General features: G+C 40.7%; 1 protein-coding gene across 4 annotated transcripts in view; it reads right to left on the reverse strand.

Moving 5' to 3' along the window:
* kdm2bb (lysine (K)-specific demethylase 2Bb) overlaps positions 1-27,481 on the reverse strand; it is a 68,488-nt gene that overhangs the window by 19,616 nt on the left and 21,391 nt on the right. For all 4 annotated transcript variants that reach the window (XM_072912083.1, XM_061927501.2, XM_072912082.1 and 1 more), the window contains 8 exons: positions 21,820-21,913; positions 17,820-17,973; positions 17,622-17,737; positions 14,440-14,566; positions 14,068-14,381; positions 13,905-13,991; positions 3,090-3,320; positions 31-174 (listed from right to left, as the gene is read on the reverse strand). In XM_072912083.1, the coding sequence (XP_072768184.1) occupies positions 31-174; positions 3,090-3,320; positions 13,905-13,991; positions 14,068-14,381; positions 14,440-14,566; positions 17,622-17,737; positions 17,820-17,973; positions 21,820-21,913 (1,267 nt within the window). The remainder of the gene's footprint in view (positions 1-30; positions 175-3,089; positions 3,321-13,904; positions 13,992-14,067; positions 14,382-14,439; positions 14,567-17,621; positions 17,738-17,819; positions 17,974-21,819; positions 21,914-27,481) is intronic.

Genomic DNA, 27,481 nt, shown 5'->3' on the forward strand with positions numbered 1-27,481 from the left:
ACAGGTCATGTGTTCACTAAAAGACGCTACCTTTAAACAGTGAGGATGGACGATCTCGTTGCAGATGGAGCACTCCATCAGCATCAGGTTGAACTTCTCCTCTTCCTCCTCAACAGTGTCCTCTTTGCCCGCTTCGCCGCAGACAACACACACGGCTGTGTGTGGCAGGACCGGCTGAGAAATTTGAAATTTTTACAGTCAGTAATGACATATTTCGACTAGGGATGGGCATTTGACTATATTTCTTTGAGCGTGATATTTTTCAATATAAATGCATGTATAATATTGATAATACCGTTTAAGGAAGGGACTAGAAACCCACCTTTTTAGCACAGCTTTTATCTCATTTCTCTGCCTTCTTGTTTTTAAAATGCACTGCTTGCCTATCTGTTTTATCCAGTACTTTCATGTTTTTATTTCAATTTTATCTATGTTTCTGTTTTATCTAGTGTTTATCCAGTGTTTTTATTTCTATTTTAATTTTGTATTATATATTCTAACTTTCTAATTTTTTATTTTATTTTATTTTATTTTTTTATTTATAAAAAATTTTATACTTTGTATCATATTTGTTTCCCCGCTGCGGCTCGTACGGACCACAGTGGCCATGGATGAAGTGCTGGCTGTTGTTGCGTCAGACCAGCTCTTCCTCCCAGGGAATCTAAGTTACTGGTCAATCCCAAGTTCTTTCGATGACATATATGCTGAGTAAGAAGGACCACCAAGACAGAATAGGAATATTATCAAGTTTTACTAAAGCTTTAGGAGAACCACCTAGACCAATACATTCATGGGGCGGCATGGCGTAGTGGGTAGAGCAACCGTGCCAGAAACCTGAGGGTTGCAGGTTCGCTCCCCGCCTCTTACCATCCAAAAAATTGCTGCCGTTGTGTCCTTGGGCGGGACACTTCACCCTTTGCCCCCGGTGCCACTCACACCGGTGAATTGAATGAAGAATGATAGGTGGTGGTCGGAGGGGCCGTTGGCGCAAATTGCAGCCACGCTTCCGTCAGTCTACCCCAGGGCAGCTGTGGCTATATAAGTAGCTTACCACCACCAGGTGTGAATGATTGATGGGTTCTACATGTAAAGCGACTTTGGGTACTTATAAAAGCGCTATATAAATCCCAGTTATTATTATTATTATTATTATTATTCATATCGGCTACTCTAGTTGATCTGCGGCGGTATAGCTCGGTTGGTAGAGCGGCCGTACCAGCAACTTGAGGGTTGCAGCTTCGATCCCCGCTTCCGCCATCCTAGTCACTGCCGTTGTGTCCTTGGGCAAGATGCTTTACCCACCTGCTCCCAGTGCCACCCACACTGGTTTAAATGTAACTTAGATATTGGGTCTCACAATGTAAAGCGCTTTGAGTCACTTGAGAAAAAGCGCTATGTACATGTAATTCACTTCACATCTGACTTTCAAATGGAAAAGCCAACTCCTTGCACACAAAGAAAGCCCCCATCTCTCCCCCTCGCAACATTGATAAGAAAAGACTGGGGGTTGTATTTCACATTCTGATGGTTTAAGACACTAAACCAGGGGTCGGCAACCCGCGGCTCTTTAGCGCCGCCCTAGTGGCTCTGTGGAGCTTTTTCAAAATATGTATGAAAAATGGAAAAAGATGAGGGGAAAAAAATATATTTTTGTTTTAATATGGTTTCTGTAGGAGGACAAACATGACACAAACCTCCCTAATTGTTACAAAGCACACTGTTTAAATTAAACATGCTTCACTGATTCGAGTATTTGGCGAGCGCCGTTTTGTCCTACTAATTTTGGCGGTCCTTGAACTCACCGTAGTTTGTTTACATGTATAACTTTCTCCGACTTTCTAGGACGTGTTTTATGCCACTTCTTTTTCTGTCTCATTTTGTCCATCAAACTTTTAAGGTTGTGCATGAAAGGTGAGTTTTGTTGATGTTATTGACTTGTGTGGAGTGCTAATCAGACATATTTGGTCACTGCGTGACTGCAAGCTAATCGATGCTAACAGGCTAGCTATATGTACATATTGCATCATTACGCCTCATTTGTAGCTATATTTGAGCTCATTTAGTTTCCTTTAAGTCCTCTTAATTCCATGACACACTATCTGTATGTAATATGGCTTTTAATTTTTTGCGGCTCCAGACAGATTTGTTTTTGTATTTTTGGTCCAATATGGCTCTTTCAACATTTTGGGTTGCCGACTCCTGCACTAAACAGACCTCTGAACACAAGAGAAACTAGTAGAATATACAAGGGAAAAGTACTATCTATTCTAAACATGGCTATGTAAAAAGACATATATGCATTCTCCACACTGTCCAGAGTCGGGACCCGGGGTGGACCGCTCGCCTGTGCATCGGTTGGGTACATCTCTGCGCTGCTGACACATCTCCACTCGGGATGGTCTCCTGCTGGCCCCACTATGGACTGGACTCTCACTATTATGTTAGATCCACTATGGACTGGACTTTCACAATATTATGCTAGACCCACTCGACGTCCATTGCATCCGGTCTCCCCTAGAGGGAGGTTTGGGGGGGGGGGTTCACCCACATCTGCGGTCCTCTCCAAGATTTCTCATAGTCATTCACATTGACATCCCACTGGGTTGTGAGTTTTTCCTTGCCCTTATGTGGGATCTGAAGCGAGGATGTCGTTGTGGCTCGTGCAGCCCTTTGAGACACTTGTGATTTAGGGCTATATAAATAAACATTGATTGATTTTTTAGCGGCCCAACAATGGGCCTCGGCCCTATGGTTAAGAAACACTGCTTTAGATTATTATTAAAGTAAAACATTAGACATGATGAGTTGTCACGTTCCGGAAATAACAGCCTTTCTCTAATGATCTACTATTACATAAATAAACGCCTCGGCCATAAATACAGCATTTACTGTAGTCATCTTGATTCTCATCATTATAATATGCAGAGTACAGTCGTGAAGTCTATTGCTATCGTTTCAATAGCAAGGAATCAAGCAGTACTCATTTGAATCACCATAGCAACCATCCGGAACAATCTAATGAACGACTCCCCGGCAGCCAAACTAAAAATAGCCACTAGAGCAGCAGGAACAGTAACGGAAGGACTCACGGCGATGCACTGCCTCATGATGCACGACTGCTTCATTCTTCCCGGCCCGCCGAACTTCTTCATGTCTTTGCAGAAGTGGCAATCGCCGCACTCCGTCCGCAGGCACGCCTCGCACTTGCGGCAGCGCGTCCGTCGTCTCCTGGCGCCGGAGGTTCCCCGACTCGCCGACAGCTTGACCGCGGACGCGGGGGACGCCGCCATCTTGGGTTTGGGTCGGTTCGGAGGCCGGGCCTGGGAGGGAAAAGGCGGTATTGTCAAACACTGTGAACATAAAACATCAGCTCTGCTTTATCTTCAAAATAGCGAGTCAATGTGTGAGTGACAGGAAGAAATGCTCCGAATCGTTTAGGGAACAAGCCACTTCCTGGTTTGCAGGTATACTTTTCCACTTTTCCCTAAAATATAAAATGAAGCCATTTTCAGACTTTAAGGAAAAAAAATAGCGTCTTATATTTGGGTTAGCTACTCAAAATGACTCTAAATAATCCACAAATTCAAAGATATTAATAATAACTATCACATTAAATAAACCCAATTTCAGATAATTGTGTCTTATATTTGTGTCAATGTGGTAGCTATTAAAAAAATGGCTCAAAATGATCCACAAATTCAAAGCACAGTTATTGATTAGAACAGTTATTGATGATAACCACCACCTTGAACTACACTATATAAATAAACACAACTTAATAACTGTGTCTTATTATTCAAGTCAAAATGGTAGCTATTAAAAATGAAACCAAACAACTCTAAATAATCCACAAATTTAAAGCACACAGCCAACAGCTATTGATAACAGTTATTAATGATAACCACCGCCATGACTGATATAAATAAACACAACTCTGGATAATTGCGTCTTATATTCAACTCAATATGGTAACTATTAAAGATTAAACAAAACGCCTCCAAATAATGACAAAATTCAAAGCAGAAAGGTAATAGCTATTGATTATAACAGTTATTGATGATACAACTTAATAACTGCGTCTTATATTCAAGTTGAAACGATAGGCCATTAAAAATTAAACAAAACAAATCTAAATAATCCACAAATTCAAAGATATCACTAAAAACTATCACATTACATAAACCCAATTCCAGATGATTGTGTCTTATATTTGTGTCAATGTGGTAGCTATTCAAAATGGCTCTAAATGATCCACAAATTCAAAGCACAGCTATTGATTAGAACAGTTATTGATGATAACCGCCACCTTGAACCACAGTATATAAATAAACACAACTTAGTAACTGTGTCTTATTATTCAAGTCAAAATGGTAGCTATTAAAAATGAAACCAAACAACTCTAAATAATCCACAAATTTAAAGCACACAGGCAACAGCTATTGATTACAACAGTTATTAATGATAACCCCCGCCATGACTGATATAAATAAACACAACTCAGGATAATTGCGTCTTATATTCAACTCAATATGTTAACTGTTAAAGATTAAACAAAACGCCTCCAAATAATGACAAAATTCAAAGCAGAAAGGTAATAGCTATTGATTAGAACAGGTATTGATGATAACCACCTTGAACTGTACAAACAACTTAATAACTGCGTCTTATATTCAAGTCGAAACGATCGCCATTAAAAATGAAACAAAACAAATCTAAATAATCCACAAATTCAAAGACATGACTAAAAACTATCACATTACATAAACCCAATTCCGGATAATTGTGTCTTATATTTGTGTCAATGTGGAAGCTATTAAAAATGGCTCTAAATGATCCGCAAATTCAAAGCACAGCTGTTGATTAGAACAGTTATTGATGATAACCGCCACCTTGAACTACACTATATAAATAAACACAACTTAATAACTGCGTCTTTTTTATTCAAGCCAAATTGTTATCTATTAAAAATGAAACCAAAACACTCCAAATAATCCACAAATTTAAAGCACACAGCTATTGATTACAACAGTTATTAATGATAACCACCGCCATGACTGCTATAAATAAACACAACTCAGGATAATTGCGTCTTATATTCAACTCAATATGGTAACTGTTGAAGATGAAACAAAACGCCTCCAAATAATTACAAAATGCAAAGCAGAAAGGTAATAGCTATTGATTACAACAGGTATTGATGATAACCGCCACCTTGAACTACAGTATATAAATAAACACAACTTAATAACGTCAACGTGGCTTCATAGTAAAAGAGTGTGGGTACTAGACTGGCCTGTCTGTAGTCCAGACCTGTCTCCCATTGAAAATGTGTGGCGCATTATGAAGCCTAAAATACCACAACGGAGACCCCCGGATGGGAAAGAATTCCACCTGAGAAACTTCAAAGATGTGTCTCCTCAGTTCCCAAACGTTTACTGAGTGTTGTTAAAAGGAAAGGCCATGTAACACAGTGGTGAACATGCCCTTTCCCAACTATTTTGGCACGTGTTGCAGCCATGAAATTCTAAATTAATTATTATTTGCAAAAAAAAAATAAAGTTTATGAGTTTGAACATCAAATATGTTGTCTTTGTAGTGCATTCAATTGAATATGGGTTGAAAAGGATTTGCAAATCATTATATTCCGTTTTTATTTACATCTAACACAATTTCCCAACTCATATGGAAACGGGGTTTGTATAACCCATTTACCATTTACCATTAACATGTAGCAGTTTGCACATGACGTCAGTTTTGGAAGTCTTCTTCTGGCTGCAATATCCTTTTTAATACGACACCTGCGTGAAAACAGGAGTTCAGAACATCCGGAAATCCGATCCACTCCAACGTATATTATTTAATGAAGGGGATTATTTTGTTTATTTCCAAAAATGCGCTAATGCCGTGGTAGTGAATGAAGAGGCGAACGCACCCGTCAAGAAGTCCCTGGAGGCGTCTTCCACATTTAGCTCTGTGTTTCTACTTCAAAGAGAAACGCCGCTTGCTGCTACGTTTCACACACTCATATCTCTTGCAGCAATTATTGTGTGTTAACGGAGGGGAGGGAGTGGGATGGGTGCTTGCTTTCATTTCCAACAGTGTGCACTTACAATGTGCTCTATTTCATACAACTGGCTAATGGAGGTGCCTTTGATCTCAGTCATCATTGCTGATAATGTATTCTACTCCCACACGCGCACACAAGCACACATTTTAACAGTGTGTGTGGAAATAAAAAAAATAGGGCAATCAGATGAAGCGCTCTAAACAGCAACATCAAATGCTGCAGATCTTGGAAATCAAGATGAGATGTCTGTCAGTGCGGATTTCTCAGCCTAGCAACAGCCCTGTTTCTTGCATCAAACAGAAGAGCCGATGATGACACTCGCAGACTTGCAACCAATAAGATGTGTATTGACACAGAGAGGAGGCGCACATGCATGGCACCATGTATTGCTCTAATCATGGCAGGAAATGGAGTGACACAGGCAGTCAAATATGAGGTTACCAGACTATTGGGGGGGCCTGGGGGTGTAATCTGCCCTGGTCTGTTTGCTCTGAGGAGGTCCAAAAAGGAATCACAGGCAGGACGGGTATCACCAGTAAAAGGAATATTGTATTAGAGTGGCACATCAATCCACGCCAAGTCACAGGCCGCAGAATAATAATGATGTAAGTGAAATATAGCCGGAAAAGGTCATCGATATCTATGGAGTTCTCCGAATCTCCTCAGTGTGATGCTCAGATTAAAGTTCATCTATTGTGTCCAATCAACTGCTCATTTTTTTAGCACAAAACATATTGGTTTTTATACTATGTTATTACTTTATTTAATTAATACAATTTATTGTATAATTGTTTTATATTTGATTTGATTATTACAGACAATGTAATATTTAATTTATTTATTAAACCTTTTTGTACAAAAAATATAATTTTTAAAATTAATGTATATACACAATTAGGTATATTTTATTTTATTATTACATATAATGTATTATTTTATTTCTTTATTTTTTTTAAATGTACACAAATTTAGGTATACTTAATTTTATTATTAATGCACTGTATTATTATTATACATTATTTTATCTATTTACTTTTTTTGCGCAGAATATCAGGAATATTGTGTTTTATTATTACATATAATGTATTATTCTATTGTATTCATTTATTTTTTTGTTACACTAAGTTTGGTATATTTTTTATTATATTATTTATTATTTATTTTTATTTTGTCTGTACACACACTCAAAAAAAGCAAAAGTGATCCACAACAAAAACACAATTAAAATAATATATTTATGATAAGTTCAAAATGCATTTTAATGTATTGATTGTGCAACAACAACTGTGCATCACAACGAGAGCGGTTTCTAATATTTTGGTTAAAGAAAAAATACAGGAAAAACACGCACTTTGGTTGCCTGGAGCAAGTCATTAATAAAAGTCAAGTTATTTTAGCTACTGTACGGGTGATACAGGTAAGGGTGATATCATTTACTGAAATTATATCTTATCATGAATATGCTATGATTTATTATGCTAGAAATTTGGAGTAAATAGCTAAAAAGCGGAGTTGGGCGTTTTATCAACATGCAAACACTAAATAAAATATAATGATGTCTTGTTCCTAAAAGGTGTTTGCTTCCTGTTTACTGGTAATTTGCAGGCCAAACTCAAGACTCAAATAGATGCCTAATCAATGAAAAGTGCATTAAAAAACACATGCACACGCCAGGAGGCGGAATTCATGAGAAATGTCCACAGTCAAGTGGAACAAACAGCATTTTTATTCTAATTCTTCAGCTCACGGATGAAACAATGTCCTCTGTGTTATTTCTTCAATGGAAAAAAATGCAATGAATACATAAAAAAATGAAAGCCGACAAGAATAAATGCACTGTTTGTATGGGAATTTTCATCCATCTGCTTCTCTCCCTCAAAATCAGCCCTGCTCGAGGCTTTTTGCTGAACAAACACTCTTACACACACGCACACACACACACAGTAAATGTGTCACAAAGCTAAAAAAAAATCCGCATCTACAGTACAGTATGTGTTCATGTAGCCCAGACTGCCTTGCAGGGCTGCTGCATGCATTCCTCTAGTGGACTCACTATGCAGGACCGGGGAGGAGGTGTTGGGGGGCTAACCTGCTCCGCGTCTGAGTTGTAGTCCTCATCATCAGCGCTCAGCGACATGGCCATGGCTGCTTTTTAATCACACACTGGTGTCCAGCACGCAGAGATCTGTCATGGCTGCAGTCTCCTCCTCCCGCTAGTGCAGATAGCCTGCAGCCCTCCCTCCCTCCTTCCTTCCTTCCCTGCCCGGCTCCACGATACCACAAGCAGATGTAAGCAACACATCCACCAGCCTGACTCACTAATAGGGACGAGCAATGGGGAGGCAGTGCTTGGAGGGGGCACAGCCAATGGGAGGCCGCCGTGCGTTCGCATAGTGCAGCAGGGGGCGTCCACCTTCCTCCAATGAGGAAGATGAAGAGAGGATATGTTCACTGTCACAATGCACAGCCAACAGAGACAGATGGCATCTCATTGCAAAAGGCTAGTACAAGACAGCAGCAGGTGGACATGAATTAGGACAGGGGTGTTCAACTGACGGCCCGGCGGGACAAATCTAACACATGAATGACATCAGAGCGGCCAGCAAAGTTCAACATTGTCATTGTCGCAGCTATTACTAAAAAGCAGCATAGCACTGCTGTCTAGGGATGTCCCGATCCAGGTTTTTGCACTTCCGATCCGATACCGATATTGTTTTTGCACTTCCGATCCGATACCGATACTGACCGATAATGGCCTATCCGAGCATGTATTAAAGTTTAAAGTTATTTAGCCTACTTAGTTGTCAGAATCATGTTGAAAAGGGTTTTAGTACTCTTGATAACAACTAGCCAGCCGAATTAGGTGAGTTTGAATAATACACAATGGTTGGTAACAAGAAACTGACCTGTTTATTCAAGGATAAACACAAAATAGACAAAATTATACATGACAAACAGAAATGGCATCATTGAAACAAGGGCTGGGCGATATGGCCATTTTTTTAATATTGCGATATTTTAAGGCCATATTGCGATACACGATATATATATATCGATATTTTGCCTTAGCCTTGAATGAACACTTGATGCATATAATCACAGCAGTATGATGATTCTATGTGTTTTGATTGATTGATTGAGACTTTTATTAGTAGGTTGCACAGTGAAGTACATATTCCGTACAATTGACCACTAAATGGTAACACCCCAATAAGTTTTTCAACTTGTTTAAGTCGGGGTCCACTTAAATTGATTCATGATACAGATATATACTATCAGATATATACTATCATGATAATACAGTCATCACACAAGATAATCACATTGAATTATTTACATTATTTATAATCCAGGGTGTGGAGGGGGGCACCGGATGTAAGTGTCAAAAAGACAGCCAAAAGAGTTTGATATGAGAATAAATCTAAAGTTAAAATATAGGGTAGAAATGCATCCATTTGCAGGAAATGTAGTCTTGATTTTCAACATTTTCTTTCAAGGCTTGCATGTCTACATTAAAACATTCTTCTTCATACTGCATTAATATATGCTACTTTTAAATGTTCATGCAGAGAATTAAATCACAACTAAAAAAAATCACTTATTTTTTCATACGGTGTTGATCTGGAAATTTTTGCCTCGGCATTTTGATGGTGTGGGCGTGTGGCACCGAACGGAGATAAGCGTCTCGACAGACGTTATAATATTTGAACAATGATGACGAAAACTGTTTTCTCTGTCGTGTCCGTGTGTCGAAAATTGTTATGCGCTTATTTTTTTATTTGATTTTGTGCGTGGCATATAAATGCTATGCGCAGAGGACGTTTAAACAGTGCGCAATTGCACAGGCGCGCACCTTAGAGAGAACGTTGGTCACACGGCTGCGCTAGCATCACAGCTAACGTTAGCCATGCTGCTACCTCTCTGCTCGGGGAGGGCGTATACGTATGTGACGTATGACGTGACAGTATGTGACGTGTGTAAGAAGGTGCGCTCGCTGTCTGTGAGAGGAAAGAGTGAGAAGAGCCTGTCGTGTAATGCCAGCAGCTAAAAGCAACTGCGTTGGAATCCAAAGACCTGTGGATGTGTTGAAGGTGTGTTGGAAAACACGGAGCGGAGTTTTTTTTTTAACTGGATCTGGATCGGCATTTTCCCATGCCTTGCCGATACGCATTTTTTGCAAATATCGGCGGCCGATCCGATCCAAATATCGGATCGGGACATCCCTACTGCTGTCACATAAAGGACATGTGTTTTTGCAAACAGCCCAGCACTCCTGTCATATAGAGCAGTGGTCACCAGCCTTGTCGAGCCCAAGATCCCTGTTCTCAGCCAAAAACCAGAGCAAGATCTACCCCCACGTCAACTATGTTTGTTTATATATATACAAACCCCGTTTCCATATGAGTTGGGAAATTGTGTTAGATGTAAATATAAACGGAATACAATGATTTGCAAATCCTTATCAACCCATTTTCAATTGAATGCACTACAAAGACAAGATATTTGATGTTCAAACTCAAACTTTATTTTTTTTTTTGCAAATAATAATTAACTTAGAATTTCATGGCTGCAACACGTGCCAAAGTAGTTGGGAAAGGGCATGTTCACCACTGTGTTACATGGCCTTTCCTTTTAACAACACTCAGTAAACGTTTGGGAACTGAGGAGACACATTTTTTAAGCTTCTCAGGTGGAATTCTTTCCCATTCTTGCTTGATGTACAGCTAAAGTTGTTCAACAGTCCGGGGGGCTCTGTTTTGGTATTTTAGGCTTCATAATGCGCCACACATTTTCAATGGGAGACAGGTCTGGACTACAGGCAGGCCAGTCTAGTACCCGCACTCTTTTACTATGAAGCCACGTTGATGTAACACGTGGCTTGGCATTGTCTTGCTGAAATAAGCAGGGGCGTCCATGGTAACGTTGCTTGGATGGCAACATATGTTGCTCCAAAACCTGTATGTACCTTTCAGCATTAATGGCGCCTTCACAGATGTGTAAATTACCCATGTCTTGGGCATTAATACACCCCCATACCATCACAGATGCTGGCTTTTCAACATTGCGCCTATAACAATCCGGATGGTTCTTTTCCTCTTTGGTCCGGAGGACACGACGTCCACAGTTTCCAAAAACAATTTGAAATGTGGACTCGTCAGACCACAGAACACTTTTCCACTTTGTATCAGTCCATCTTAGATGAGCTCAGGCCCAGCGAAGCCGACAGCGTTTCTGGGTGTTGTTGATAAACGGTTTTCGCCTTGCATAGGAGAGCTTTAACTTGCACTTACAGATGTAGCGACCAACTTCAGTTACTGACAGTGGGTTTCTGAAGTGTTCCTGAGCCCATGTGGTGATATCCTTTACACACTGGTGTCGCTTGTTGATGCAGTACAGCCTGAGGGATCGAAGGTCACGGGCTTAGCTGCTTACGTGCAGTGATTTCTCCAGATTCTCTGAACCCTTTGATGATATTACAGACCGTAGATGGTGAAATCCCTAAATTCCTTGCAATAGCTGGTTGAGAAAGGTTTTTCTTAAACTGTTCAACAATTTTCCCACGCATTTGTTGACAAAGTGGTGACCCTCGCCCCATCCTTGTTTGTGAATGACTGAGTATTTCATGGAATCTACTTTTATACCCAATCATGGCACCCACCTGTTCCCAATTTGCCTGTTCACCTGTGGGATGTTCCAATAAGTGTTTGATGAGCATTCCTTATTTATTGCCACCTTTCTCAACTTCTTTTTCACTTGTTACTGGCATCAAATTCTAAAGTTAATGATTATTTGCAAAAAAAAAATGTTAGTTTGAACATCAAATATGTTGTCTTTGTAGCATATTCAACTGAACATGGGTGGAAAATGATTTGCAAATCATTGTATTCCATTTATATTTACATCTAACACAATTTCCCAACTCATATGGAAACGGGGTTTGTAACAGCGAATAATGTATGAATTTGCCTCTGGATTTCATTATTAAGTATATGAATTGTTTTAAGTAGACTGTCGATTTTACAGTAAAAACTTTACATTTACAAAATGTTTCTGTAAAACATAGTTTTTTGTTGTTGTTTTTTTACAACATTTACAACCACTGTTTTTTGGAGGGGGTTTTACGGAAAAAGCTGCCAGCTTAGTTGCCAGAATTTTTGTGTTAAATTTACATAGGTTTTTACAACATTATATTGTTCATGGAAAAACAGTACAAGTTATTTTTTGATTCTGGCAACTTAGCTGCCAGTTTTTCTACCGTAAAAACAAAAATGTCTTTCCATTTACAGTAATACACCGTTAAAACAACAACCGCATATTTTACAGTCAAAAATTGGCAGCTCAGTCAACAGAATTTTAACGCAAAAAACAGTACCGGTAGTTTTTTTCAATTTACAGCAATATGCTGCAAAGAACAACGTAAAATGTATTGTCATTTGCTGAAAATTTTAATTTCCCCTCGGGGATTAATAAAGTATTCTGATTCTGATTTTTATTAATTTCATGGGTATTTTGCTGTAAAGTTAAGTATTTTTTATTTATTTTTAGACAAAAACATGTTTGGAAAGTATGATAATTTCCTGTAATATCTGTTGCATTATGGGATACTATTAAAGTGTAAAAGGTATGCAATTTCAAGCAGTACATATATTTTTCCTGTCAAAATGAAAAAAATCCATTACATTTAGTGAGAAAATATTAAGTACTGTATTGACACATGTCATTTCCAGGTGTTTGCGGGCCAGATAAAATTATGTCGCGGGCCAGATCTGGCTAAGAATGTTAAAATAGAATACTGCTTTAAAAGTATATATGTCGTTTTTACAATAATGTGCATAATAATTGATTATTACATCATTAGGAAGTCATTGATTGTCCATTAATTGTGTGTTTATTTATTTGTGCCTATCAGTGTGACATCTAATTTGAAGCACATGTTGTATTTACAGCATACTTGCCAACCTTGAGACCTCCGATTTCGGGAGGTGGGGGGTAGGGGCGTGGTTGGGGGTGGGGCAGGGCGTGGTTGGGGGCGTGGCTAAGAGGGGAGGAGTATATTGACAGCTAGAATTCACCAAGTCAAGTATTTCATACACACACACACACACACACATATATATATATATATATATATATATATATATATATATATATATATATATATAAATCTACATCCTGAAAATATGCAAACAAAACTGTGTTTAGATAATTGATACTTCAAACTTGCATAAATAAATCTTAAGGAATATAACATAACTTGGCTTCTGAGAGCTTCAAAATGTAATGAATAAAATGCTAAAGTTGTTGATAAACAAGCAATTATTTTAATAATTAAATATGGTCATTTTAAATGAATTATTATGATAATTTAAAATTAATTATTTCAAATATGTTTATTTTAATGTATAATTCTAATGCCTGGATGTAATAAGGAGTCAGAAAAAAATACAAATAAAAATACAATTGATTTTGATGTTTTTAGCAAAATATAGTAAAAATTTATTTAGTTTTTCTTTTTTTTAAATCAATAAATATATTTATTTTTAGGTAAGATAAACATAATAATACAATTTATCTCTAGTCTGGATGATTTAGTTCTTGTCACCCTGTTGTCCTCCCGTCATGAAAAAAGGCTGTCCTCACTCAGGTCCGCATGGAGCTGGAGGGGGCGTGGCCTCCAGCTCCGGCTGAAAATCGGGAGATTTTCGGGAGAATATTTGTCCCGGGAGGTTTTCGGGAGAGGCGCTGAATTTCGGGAGTCTCCCGGAAAATTCGGGAGGGTTGGCAAGTATGATTTACAGTCACAATGAAATAAATACAAGGGAGTAAACGAACATACCTTGATGATTTTCTTTGGCCAGAACACAACAGGAAGTCCAGTGACGGCTAGTTTTGGGTCATCATCAGCATGTTCTTTTAAGACAACCTACAGGCAAACATGAAAAAAAAAATATATATATATTTTAATTATTCTTTGTGTGTACCTTCCTGCTCTGTCTAACCTTCATGTCCTCCAGCAGGCCTTGTGGATTCTCCAGACCTTGTGGAACACATTTTTTATGTTCAGGAAGCGACTCCAGCTTCTCAACCAGCCTTCTGAGTCCGTCCAGTTCAAACTCCGTCAGGTGAGTCCATTTATTGTCCCACTCCGAGGCCGGGGACGCGGCGGTGTTTTTAGGGAAGGCGGGATTACAGCTGTCCTCGGAATCAACAGATAAGACGTATTTCAGGTGCTGGGGGTCCTCCTCGTCCCTGAGCTGCGTGGCACACGAGTAGTCGTTCGTATCCTGGCTTCTTGAGTCAGAGGAGGGGCTTCCTACATACAGAAACTCTGATCAAAACCTGATCTTACGTTTAATGACAGTTCCACTCACCCATTAGGAAAGGCTCTTTGCAGATCTCCTGAGAGAGGTAGGAACGTTTGGTCAGGCAGTGCACGTATCTCTCCAGGACGTACCAACAAATCTCATAGTAGAAGGGGAAGCGGAACTTGGAATTAACCTAAAGCAAAAGGATTAAATCAGTCTTTTGTAACCAGAAGACATTTTAGCACAGACCTGGGCAAATTAAGGCCCGGGGGCCGCATGTGGCTTGTTGAGCTTTTCAATCTGGCCCGCCTGACATTCCCAAATAATTTATTTAGATCTTTAAGATGGAAAGTGTAGCTGCCATTATGATGTGCGGTGATGTTTTCGAATGACCGTAAGTCTTGAACTATACAAAGTATTTCAATGGTTGGAATCTGCGCTTTTGCATGATATACTAGTTACTATGGTCATCTAATTAGTTACTGTGGAGGGGGGCGTGGCCTGCGGTCCTGCCGCGAAATGGGGTGTGCAAGGACCGGCCTCGAAGACAGCGACAGGTGAGGAGATGGCCCAGGTGGGCCTTGTTATCTAATCACCTGTCGTCTTTGGTGGTAGCAAGGGTGTATATTGTAGCCTCCTGGAAAAGTTAGTGCTGCAAGGGGTTCTGGGTATTTGTTCTGTTGTATCATTTTACATTAGTTATTGGTTCTAATTACGTTCAACATGTTTTAAAGTTATGAACATCTTAATGTGTTGTTTTACACAACAGTTATTGGTTCTAAGTATGCATAACATGTTTTATTGAGTTTTCAACATGTTATTATTTTACATTAGAGTTGTTGGTTGTAAGTATGTTTAGCATGTTATTATTTTTATAACATCTTATTGTGTTTTATGATTTGGTTGCTTTTTCTAATTATGATTAATATAATTTATTATGTTTATAACATCTTATTGTTGTTTTATGTTATGGCAGCTCTTAACTATGGTTAACATGTTTTATTGTGTTTTATGATTTGGTTGTTTTTTCTAATTATGATTATTATCATTCATTATGTTTATAGCATCTTGTGCTTTTTAACATTTTGGTTGCAGTTTCTAGGTACAGTGGGGCAAAAAAGTATTTAGTCAGCCACCGATTCTACAAGTTCTCCCACTTAAAATGATGACAGAGGTCTGTAATTTTCGTCATATGTACACTTCAACTGTGAGAGACAGAATGTGAAAAAAAAATCCAGGAATTCACATTGTAGGAATTTTAAATAATTTATTTGTAAATCATGGTGGAAAATAAGTATTTGGTCACTTCAAACAAGGAAGATCTCTGGCTCTCACAGACCTGTAACTTCTTCTTTAAGAAGCTCTTCTGTCCTCCACTTGTTACCTGTATTAATGGCACCTGTTTGAACTTGTTATCTGTATAAAAGACACCTGTCCACAGCCTCAAACAGTCAGACTCCAAACTCCACTATGGCCAAGACCAAAGAGCTGTCAAAGGACACTAGGAAAATAATTGTAGACCTGCACCAGACTGTGAAGAGTGAATCTACAATAGGCAAGCAGCTTGGTGTGGAAAAAATCAACTGTGGGAGCAATTATCAGAAAATGGAAGACATACAAGACCACTGATAATCTCCCTCGATCTGGGGCTCCACGCAAGATCTCATCCCGTGGGTTCAAAATGATCATGAGAACGGTGAGTAAAAATCCCAGAACCACACGGGGGGACCTGGTGAATGACCTGCAGAGAGCTGGGACCAAAGTAACAAAGGTTACCATCAGTAACACACTACGCCGACAGGGAATCAAATCCTGCAGTGCCAGACGTATCCCCCTGCTTAAGCCAGTGCATGTCCAGGCCCCTCTGAAGTTTGCCAGAGAGCACATGGATGATACAGCAGAGGATTGGGAGAATGTCATGTGGTCAGATGAAACCAAAATAGAACTTTTTGGTATAAACTCAACTCGTCGTGTTTGGAGGAAGAAGAATACTGAGTTGCATCCCAAGAACACCATACCTACTGTGAAGCATGGGGGTGGAAACATCATGCTTTGGGGCTGTTTTTCTGCTAAGGGGACAGGCCGACTGATCCGTGTTAAGGAAAGAATGAATGGGGCCATGTATCGTGAGATTTTGAGCCAAAACCTCCTTCCATCAGTGAGAGCTTTGAAGATGAAACGTGGCTGGGTCTTCCAGCATGACAATGATCCCAAACACACCGCCCGGGCAACGAAGGAGTGGCTCCGTAAGAAGCATTTGAAAGTCCTGGAGTGGCCTAGCCAGTCTCCAGACCTCAACCCCATAGAAAATCTGTGGAGGGAGTTGAAAGTCCGTGTTGCTCGGCGACAGCCCCAAAACATCACTGCTCTCGAGAAGATCTGCATGGAGGAATGGGCCAAAATACCAGCTACTGTGTGTGCAAACCTGGTAAAGACCTATAGTAATCGTTTTACCTCTGTAATATAACCTTTGTTGGCAATAACAAAGTATTGAGTTGAATTTTTGTTATTGACCAAATACTTATTTTCCACCATAATTTACAAATAAATTCTTTAAAAATCCTACAATGTGAATTCCTGGATTTTGTTTTCAAATTCTGTCTCTCACAGTTGAAGTGTACCTATGATGAAAATTACAGACCTCTGTCATAATTTTAAGTGGGAGAACTTGCACAATTGGTGGCTGACTAAATACTTTTTTGCCCCACTGTATGTATAATATGTTTTATATTAACATTTTGTTGTGTTTTATATTATGGTTGCTGTTTTTAAATATTTAATATTATTTATTATGTTTAGAACATCTTGTGTTTTATGATTTGGTAGATATTTCTACTTATGTTTAATATCATTTATTATGTTTATAACATTTTATTGTTGTATGTTATGGCAGCTCTTTTTAAGTAAGTTTAACATATTGTTGTGTTGTTGGTTCAAAGTACATATAACATGTTTTTTAGTGTTTTCAACACATTATTTTACATTAGAGTTGTTTGTTGTAAGTATGTTTAGCATGTTTTATTATGTTTATAACATCTTATTGTGATTTACTGTATTACAGTTGGTATTTTTAATGATGTTTTTAACATCTCATTGGGTTTTATGGTATGGTTGTTATTTCTAAACATAGTTTGTCATTTGGTCACTTCCATCTACCACAGGCCTAATTTCTCTTTCAATTCCATTCTTCACCTCCGATTGGTTGATTGATTAATCCCAGGTGACATCATCTCAAAAATCAGCAATACCTTGGTCCTGTTCTCTATCTCGTGGATGGTAAGCTGCATAGGAATGTTGAAGCTATGCAGGATGTTGCCTCCGAAGACCAGCGAGTCCTCCGGAGTGTAGACGGCATGGATCCAGCCTGAAAAGGATGTGAATTGACAAAGGTGACAAAACACTTCGGGGGCTGCTAATCCACAATACACGACGAGGGTGCAACACACCAGAGGGAATGAAGAAGGTGTATCCCTGCTTGAGCTCCACTCGCTGGCAGCCGTCCGCTCGATCTCCCAAGAAGATGTCGCTCTGCTTGCCCGACAGCACCCAGTCCTCGTACAGCGCCAAGTTGGGAAGCGTGGGAGGCACTAGCCAGAACACCTGAGGAGGACAAAGTTGATACTTTTATAGACTTAGGCCATTTTTGGTCCAAAGCTCGTTTCTCATCGACTCTGCAATTAATTTGCTAAGACACAAACCTAAGATGTCAATGTTTTGTTCAGATAGCCTAGCACAGGGGTCGGCAACCCAAAATGTTGAAAGAGCCATATTGGACCAAAAATACAAAAACAAATCTGTCTGGAGCCGCAAAAAATTAAAAGCCATATTACATATAGATAGTGTGTCATGGAATTAAGAGGACTTAAAGGAACCTCAAATATATCTACAAATGAGGCATAATGATGCAATATGTACTAGAGATGCGCGGATAGGCAATTATTTCATCCGCAACCGCATCAGAAAGTCGTCAACCATCCGCCATCCACCCGATGTAACATTTGATCAGAACCGCACCCGCCCGTTGTTATATATCTAATATAGACGATGCAAGGCATTAGTGAGGTTATAAAGCTTTTGCCTGTTAAAGAAAGGAGACTGATCCAATGCAGCACAGACATTCGCGTGCCACGCTGTCACGACCCAGACGCACACCAGTGCGCAATCATATGGGAGCCGCGCTGAGCGCACCTCCAAGCGCATCTCGCTGCCGGCGACGGCCGGGTATGGGCCCAACGCTCCAGCGCCATCCATTTTCAGGGCTAGTTGATTCGGCAGGTGGGTTGTTACACACTCCTTAGCGGGCTCCGACTTCCATGGCCACCGTCCTGCTGTCTATATCAACCAGGGTGAGCCCCACCCCTTTCGTGAGCACATTGCGCGCGGAGTGACCCCTGTTACGCTCCCCCGGCCACAGGGGTGGCGGGCAGGTAAGCTGTGTGGGCGGAGCGCGCGGAGTGACCCCTGTTACGAGCCCCCGGCCACGGGGGTGGCGGGCAGGTAAGCTGCTTACTTGCTGCGCGTGACGCCGGCCGCGGCGAAGGCGGACGAGGCGGGGTGTCGGTGCGGTGGGCGCGGTGGTGACCCTGGACGTGCGTCGGGCCCTTCTCGCGGATCGCCTCAGCTACGGCTCCCGGTGGGGCCCTCTCGGGGGAAGGGGCCTCGGTCCCGGACCCCGGCGAGGCGTCCCTTCTCCGCTCCGTAAAAGTGTCCATCTCTTTTCTTTTTTTTTCTTCTGTTGTGGCATATGCTGTAGGTGCCTGCTCGTTTTTCGTATGTGGGTAACAACATTTAACTATGTATATATATTTCCGAATTGGTTTAACTGCCACCCGCCTGAATCTATTAAAAATCTAATTTTTTTTTATTTCAACCGCCCGACCCGACCCGACCCGACCCGACCCGACCCGCGGATAAAATCTAATTTTTTTTAATTTCATCCGCCCGATCCGCGGATAATCCGCGGACTCCGCGGTTGTGCCCGCAAACCGCGCATCTCTAATATGTACATATAGCTAGCCTAAATAGCCTGTTAGCATCGATTAGCTTGCAGTCATGCAGTGACCAAATATGTCTGATTAGCACTCCACACAAGTCGATAACATCAACAAAACTCACCTTTCATGCACAACCTTAAAAGTTGGGTGGACAAAATGAGACAGAAAAATAAGTGGCATAAAACGTCGGAGAAAGTTATACATGTAAACAAACAACGGTGCGTTCAAGGACCGCCAAAATTAGTAGGACAAAACGGTGCTCGCCAAATACTCGAATCAGTGAAGCATGTTTAATATAAACAGTGTGCTTTGTAACAATTAGGGAGGTTTGTGTCATGTTTGTCCTCCTACAGAAACCATATTAAAACAAAAATAGATTTTTTTCCCCTCATCTTTTTCCAGTTTTCATACATTTTTTGAAAAAGCTCCAGAGAGCCACTAGGGCGGCGCTAAAGAGCCGCATGCGGCTCTAGAGCTGCGGGTTGCCGACCCCTGGCCTAGCATAACCTAGATTGGGTTGGTTTTAGCCGCTTTAATGAACAAAATGTATCAAATTACCCTACAATTCTTTCATTTTACTGCAAAACATGCTATAGTGTCAATGTATTGAACTCATGGTTGTCAGGTTCAAACACTGATGACATCTATTAAAGGGGAACATTATCACAATTTCAGAATGGTTAAAACCATTAAAAATCAGTTCCCAGTGGTTTATTATATTTTTCGAAGTTTTTTTCAAAATTTTACCCATCACGCAATATCCCTAAAAAAAGCTTCAAAGTGCCTGATTTGAACCATCGTTATAAACACCCGTCCATTTTCCTGTGACGTCACATAGTGAAGCCAACACAAACAAACATGGCGGAAAGAACAGCAAGCTATAGCGACATTAGCTCGGATTCAGACTCGGATTTCAGCGGCTTAAGCGATTCAACAGATTACGAATGTGTTGAAACGGATGGTTGTAGTGTGGAGGCAGGTAGCGAAAACGAAATTGAAGAAGAAACTGAAGCTATTGAGCCATATCGGTTTGAACCGTATGCAAGCGAAACCGACGAAAACGACACGACAGCCAGCGACACGGGAGAAAGCGAGGACGAATTCGGCGATCGCCTTCTAACCAACGATTGGTATGTGTTTGTTTGGCATTAAAGGAAACTAACAACTATGAACTAGGTTTACAGCATATGAAATACATTTGGCAACAACATGCACTTTGAGAGTGCAGACAGCCCAATTTTCATCAATTAATATATTCTGTAGACATACCCTCATCCGCGCTCTTTTCCTGAAAGCTGATCTGTCCAGTTTTGGAGTTGATGTCAGCAGGCCAGGGAAGCTAGGGTCGATAGGGGGTTTAGGTCGCTCGTCTGCGGGAACAAACTGCCGCCATTGCTTGCCGTGCTACCGAGGTCCTTTGTCCCTGAATTGCTCACACACTCCGGCAGATTCAATGGGGGTCTGGCGGCAGATTTCTTTGACTTTATCGTTGGAAATGCATCTGCTTTGAGTGTCGCAGGATATCCACACATTCTTGCCATCTCTGTCGTAGCATAGCTTTCGTCGGTAAAGTGTGCGGAACAAACGTCCAATTTCTTGCCACTTTCGCATCTTTGGGCCACTGGTGCAACTTGAATCCGTCCCTGTTCGTGTTGTTACACCCTCCGACAACACACCGACGAGGCATGATGTCTCCAAGGTACGGAAAACAGTCGTAAAAACAGAAAATAACAGAGCTGATTTGACTCGGTGTTTGAGAAAATGGCGGATTGCTTCCCGATGTGACGCCACGTTGTGACGTCATCGCTCCGAGAGCGAATATTAGAAAGGCGTTTAATTCGCCAAAATTCACCCATTTAGAGTTCGGAAATCGGTTAAAAAAAAAGAAGTCTTTTTTCTGCAACATCAAGGTATATATTGACGCTTACATAGGTCTAGTGATAATGTTCCCCTTTAAACAGACAAAGAAGCAAGGAATCAAACAGAGACAGAATTAGATTTGGCTCAATTGAGGAGAAATGTCTGGGCTGTATCCTTGTACAGTGTCCCACCACGTTCTGACGAAAGATTGTACGCCTCCTCTTTTATTTGGACTTTCCCTGATCACATGGCAACAGCTGTTTATAAAGGAAGGGGGTCGTAAACAGCCGCGGCCTTTGGTCACAAAACAGTTCAAAGAAAAGGTGCCTGGAGGGGGGGTCAGGCCCTGCTTCCTCTCCGCTTTGTAGATCTCGGGTCAAGACAAAATCTTCCTGAGGATTACTATACATCAAAGAAACCGACACCTTCATGTCGCTTCCCATCCTACGCAGTGGCGTTTTACAAGCCTTTCGCTTGGTAGGATCAAAGACAGCTTTTGTCTGCTCGCCGGGAACTCATAGCAACACAGAGTTTTGTGATAACTCACATACAGTTATTTTGACACAGGTTGTCATGACAACGAGATACGTACTTTCTGTCCCTTGAAGACGTGATACCAAACGGACGTGCCTCCAAAGTCAATGTGGAAGTCCGTGTAGCAGCCCTTCACGCTCATCAGGCAATACCTCGGAGCAAAAAACAAAAAAAGAACATCATCACTCAGAAAGATATTCACAGAAAGCACACAGAGAGGAAAAATGAAGAGTGATTAACTCTCCGAGGGTAATAAATTATTCAATAATCTAGCGAGACGGGAGATGGGCAAAGGGAGCTCTTATTTTATTAGAGAGAATCTCGGGAGGACACCAAAAAGAACATAACCGAGGGGACTGTTTGAACAGTGGAGCGTCCCTCTTGAGAGGACACCGTGCACAACTATTAAGCAAATATTGCCAGCATACTCTCCTTTTCAAGCATGTTTTCCACCCTCATGCAGTATAGACCTGAATGCTTTATCATTTCAGCTGAGGCGTATTTGTGTAATGGAGGGAGTGGCCTAAAGAATGGCCCCCTAATACACAATATGTACAGTATGTGTGTGCCTTCAGCTTGTTTATGTCATCTTCACCCACGTGTTCGCTCTACTTCTGACAGAAGAGGTCAGCTTTGAAATTGCAGCGTTTAGTGACGCCTTTGACCTGCTGCGTATACATTACAGGCGACAGCTTTGTTTGAAAAAAAAAAAAGGCTTCACTACACATCTTAAAATATCCCCAAAACAGCGCTGTGCCAACTATCCTCCAGTTAGCTACAGACTAGAGATGCGCGGATAGGCAATTATTTCATCCGCAACCGCATCAGAAAGTCGTCAACCATCCGCCCGATCTAAAATTTGTTCAGAACCGCACCCGCCCGCACCCGCCCGTTGTTATATATCTAATATAGACGATGCAAGGCATTAGTGAGGTTATAAAGCTTTTGCCTGTTAAAGAAAGGAGACTGATCCAATGCAGCACAGACATTCGCGTGCCACGCTGTCACGGCCCAGACGCACACCAGTGCGCAATCATATGGGAGCCGCGCTGAGCGCACCTCCAAGCGCGTCTCGCTGCCGGCGACGGCCGGGTATGGGCCCAACGCTCCAGCGCCATCCATTTTCAGGGCTAGTTGATTCGGCAGGTGGGTTGTTACACACTCCTTAGCGGGTTCCAACTTCCATGGCCACCGTCCTGCTGTCTATATCAACCAGGGTGAGCCCCACCCCTTTCGTGAGCGCACTGCGCGCGGAGTGACCCCTGTTACGCGCCCCCGGCAACAGGGGTGGCGGGCAGGTAAGCTGCACGGGCGGAGCGCGCGGAGTGACCCCTGTTACGAGCCCCCGGCCACGGGGGTGGCGGGCAGGTAAGCGGCTTACCTGCTGCGCGTGACACCGGCCGCGGCGAAGGCGGACAAGGTGGGGTGTCGTGCGGTGGGCGCGGTGGTGACCCTGGACGTGCGTCGGGCCCTTCTCGCGGATCGCCTCAGCTACGGCTCCCGGTGGGGCCCTCTCGGGGGAAGGGGCCTCGGTCCCGGACCCCGGCGAGGCGTCCCTTCTCCGCTCCGTAAAAGTGTCCATCTCTTTTTTTTTTTTTCTTCTGTTGTGGCATATGCAGCAGGTGCCTGCTCGTTTTTCGTATGTGGGTAACAACATTTAACTATGTATATATATTTCCGAATTGGTTTAACTGCCACCCGCCTGAATCTATTTAAAATCTAATTTTTTTTTATTTCAACCGCCCGACCCGACCCGACCCGACCCGCGGATAAAATCTAATTTTTTTTAATTTCATCCGCCCGATCCGCGGATAATCCGCGGACTCCGCGGTTGTGCCCGCAAACCGCGCATCTCTACTACAGACATTGAAACTACAGATGTCCGATAATGGCTTTTTTGCCGATATCCCGATATTGTCCAACTCTTAATTACCGATTCCGATATCAACCGATACCGATGTGTACAGTCGTGGAATTAACACATTATTATGCCTAATTTTGTTGTGATGCCCCACTGGATGCATTAAACAATGTAACAAGGTTTTCCAAAATAAATCAACTCAAGTCATGGGAAAAAAATGCCAACATGGCACTGCCGTATTTATTATTGAAGTCACAAAGTGCATTCTTTTTTTCAACATGCCTTAAAACAGCAGCTTGGAATTTGGGACATGCTCTCCCTGAGAGAGCATGAGGAGGTTGAGGTGGGCGGGGTTGGGAGGGCGGGGTTTTTGGGGGTAGGGAGTTAGTGCTGCAAGGGCTTTTGGGTATTTGTTCTGTTGTGTTTATGTTGTGTTACGGTGCGGATGTTCTCCCGAATTGTGTTTGTCATTCTTGTTTGGTGCGGGTTCACAGTGTGGCGCATATTTGTAACAGTGTTAAAGTTGTTTATACGGCCACCCTCAGTGTGACCTGTATGGCTGTTGACCAAATATGCTTGCATTCACTTATGTGTGTGAAAAGCCGTAGATATTATGTGATTGGGCCAGCATGCAAAGGCAGTGCCTTTAAGGTTTATTGGCGCTCTGTACTTCTCTCTACGTCCTCGTACCACTCCGTACAGCGGCGTTTTAAAAAGTCATACATTTTACTTTTTGAAACCGATACCGATAATTTCCGATATTACATTCTAAAGCATTTATCGTCCGATAATATCGGCAGTCCGAGATTATCGGACATCTCTATTCACTACACATCTTAAAATATCCCCAAAACAGCGCTCTGCCAACTATCCTCCAGTTAGCTACAGACATTGAAACTTTTTTTTGCTGTTTTTGTTTATTTTTCTTTAGCTAATAGGCTAACTGTTGCAGTTAAAATGTGGCCGTAATGTTAGCATTTTAGCTCACATAGCTACAGAGGCGGTAGTGGCTAGTTTAACGTCCTGGGCAATCAACCCCCCCATATCATTTTGTTATATTTTATTACGGTAAGGAAACAATAAATAAAGCAGCGGTGACCTATGTAAATTGCACAAACTGAAGTGAAGTGAATTATATTTATATAGCGCTTTTCTCTAGTGACTCAAAAGCGCTTTTACATAGTGAAACCCAATATCTAAGTTACATTTAAACCAGTGTGGGTGGCACTGGGAGCAGGTGGGTAAAGTGTCTTGCCCAAGGACACAACGGCAGTGATTAGGATGGCGGAAGCGGGGATCGAACCTGGAACCCTCAAGTTGCTGGCACGGCCACTCTACCAACCAAGCTATACCGCCCCACAAATTCATCGCACAAATACAAATGAAATAAATAAAAAACACTATTTAACACATGGTCTAAAACACAGGTGTCAAACTCAAGGCCACCGCCACTTCATTCTATTTAGCCCTCGAAAGCCTGGAAATAATATGTATCAATAAAGTACTGTAACTTTTCTTACTAAATGTATTCTTTCTTTCTATTTTGGGAGAAAAAAAATATATGTACCGTATTTTTCGGAGTATAAGTCGCACCGGAGTATAAGTCGCACCGGCCGAAAATGCATAATAAAGAAGGAAAAAAACATATATAAGTCGCACTGGAGTATAAGTCGCATTTTTTGGGGGAAATTATTTGATAAAAGCCAACACCAAGAATAGGCATTTGAAAGGCAATTTAAAATAAATAAAGAATAGTGAACAACAGGCTGAATAAGTGTACGTTATATGAGGCATAAATAACCAACTGGTATGTTAACGTAACATATTATGGTAAGAGTCATTCAAATAACTATAACATATAGAACATGCTATACGTTTACCAAACAATCTGTCACTCCTAATCGCTAAATCCCATGAAATCTTATACGTCTAGTCTCTTACGTGAATGAGATAAGTCGCACCCCCGGCCAAACTATAAAAAAAACTGCGACTTATAGTCCGAAAAATACGGTACTCCGTGTAATTGCAAATTATGTTAACTTAAATACTGTCTAATTATGCAAAAATATATTATCAAACACTCAAACCATTTTTTAAATTGAAATAAATACTACCGTATTTTTCGGACTATAAGTCGCAGTTTTTTTTCATAGTTGATTTGATTTGAGTTGATATGTTTTTTTTATATTTTTTTAATGCATTTTCGGCAGGTGCGACTTATACTCCGGTGCGACTTATACTCCGAAAAATACGGTAATAATAATGATTTCAAAGCAAGTTATCCGTCAAATTGTGCAATGTAAAAATAGCAATACATTTCATGGTAACATTTTGAAATTTACTGTGTATTTACAGCATTTTTCTCTGAATGAAAAAAACAGTACTTTTTTGCTGTAATAAACTGCGGTGCCGTTTTTGCATTCACAGTACCGGTAATACACGGAAAAATGTACAGTTGTTGACTTGCGGTAAAAAACAAGAAACAAACTGGCAGCTCAGGAGACAAGTTTACTGTAAAATTGCAGTTTTTTATTTACAGTAAAAAAACTAACGTACATTTTACAGTGAAATTCTGGCATCTGAGCTAACTTTTTTTTTTTCACCATAAAAAGCGCAGTACTGTTTTTTCCATTAACCGTAATATACACTACATTTTGTGGTGAAATTATTGCAACTTACCATATTTTTTTTTACATTTTAGTTTAAAAAAAATCATCTACCGTATTTTTCGGACTATAAGTCGCAGTTTTTTTCATAGTTTGGCCGAGTGTGCGACTTATACTCAGGAGCGAGTTATGTGTGAAATTATTAACACATTACCGTAAAATATCAAATAATATTATTTAGCTCATTCACGTAAGAGACTAGACCAGGGGTGCTCATTACGTCGATCGCGATCTACCGGTCGATCTCGGAGGGTGTGTCAGTCGATCACCAGCCAGGCATTAAAAAAATAGTCCTAAAAATGAGCGATCATAAATCTTCACTATGACGTCACATTCGTCACTTGATTGACATTCACAGCACCCGAGGGTCTTCTGAGATGACGCTGGCTGCTGCCAGCTCATTAAAATTACCGACTGGAAGGCGAGAAACACTTTATTTCAACAGACTCTGGCGCCGTACCTGTCGTCAAAACTCCAAAGACCGACTGCACAGTTGCACAATAAAAGCTCTGCTTCATCCTGCCTGCGCTACCAAAATAAGAGTCTCAGAAAGCTGGCGTGCACAAGCTAGCAAGCTACGGAGTTTGCCGACAATGTATTTCTTGTAAAGTGTATACAAAGGAGTACGGAAGCTGGACAAATAAGATGCCAAAAACCAACCACTTTCATGTGGTATTGGACAGAAAGGAGGACTTTTTTCTCCTCCATTCGAAAATACGGACCTTATCAGCACCACTGTCTGATTCCAATCAATGCAAGTCATCACAATCAGGTAATACACCAACTTATATTCTTGTCTTCATGAAAGAAAGGAATCTATATGTGTTAAACATGCTTGTATTATCTTTAACCACCTTTAAGTTGTTAACAATATTAACTATATGTGTTAAACATGCTTGTTTTATCTTTAACCACCTTTAAGTTGTTAACAATATTAACTATTTGTGTTAAACATGCTTGTATTATTTTTAACCACCTTTAACTTGTTAACAATATTAACTATATGTGTTAAACATGCTTGCATTATCTTTAAACACCTTTAACTTGTTAACAATATTAACTATATGTATTAAACATACTTGTATTATCATTAAACACCTTTAATGTATTAACAATATTAACTATATGTGTTAAACATGCTTGCATTATCATTAAACACCTTTAACTTGTTAACAAAAACATATATTTCATAA

The sequence above is a fragment of the Nerophis lumbriciformis genome, linkage group LG32 (genome assembly GCF_033978685.3).
Source record: "Nerophis lumbriciformis linkage group LG32, RoL_Nlum_v2.1, whole genome shotgun sequence".
NCBI lineage: Eukaryota > Metazoa > Chordata > Actinopteri > Syngnathiformes > Syngnathidae > Nerophis > Nerophis lumbriciformis.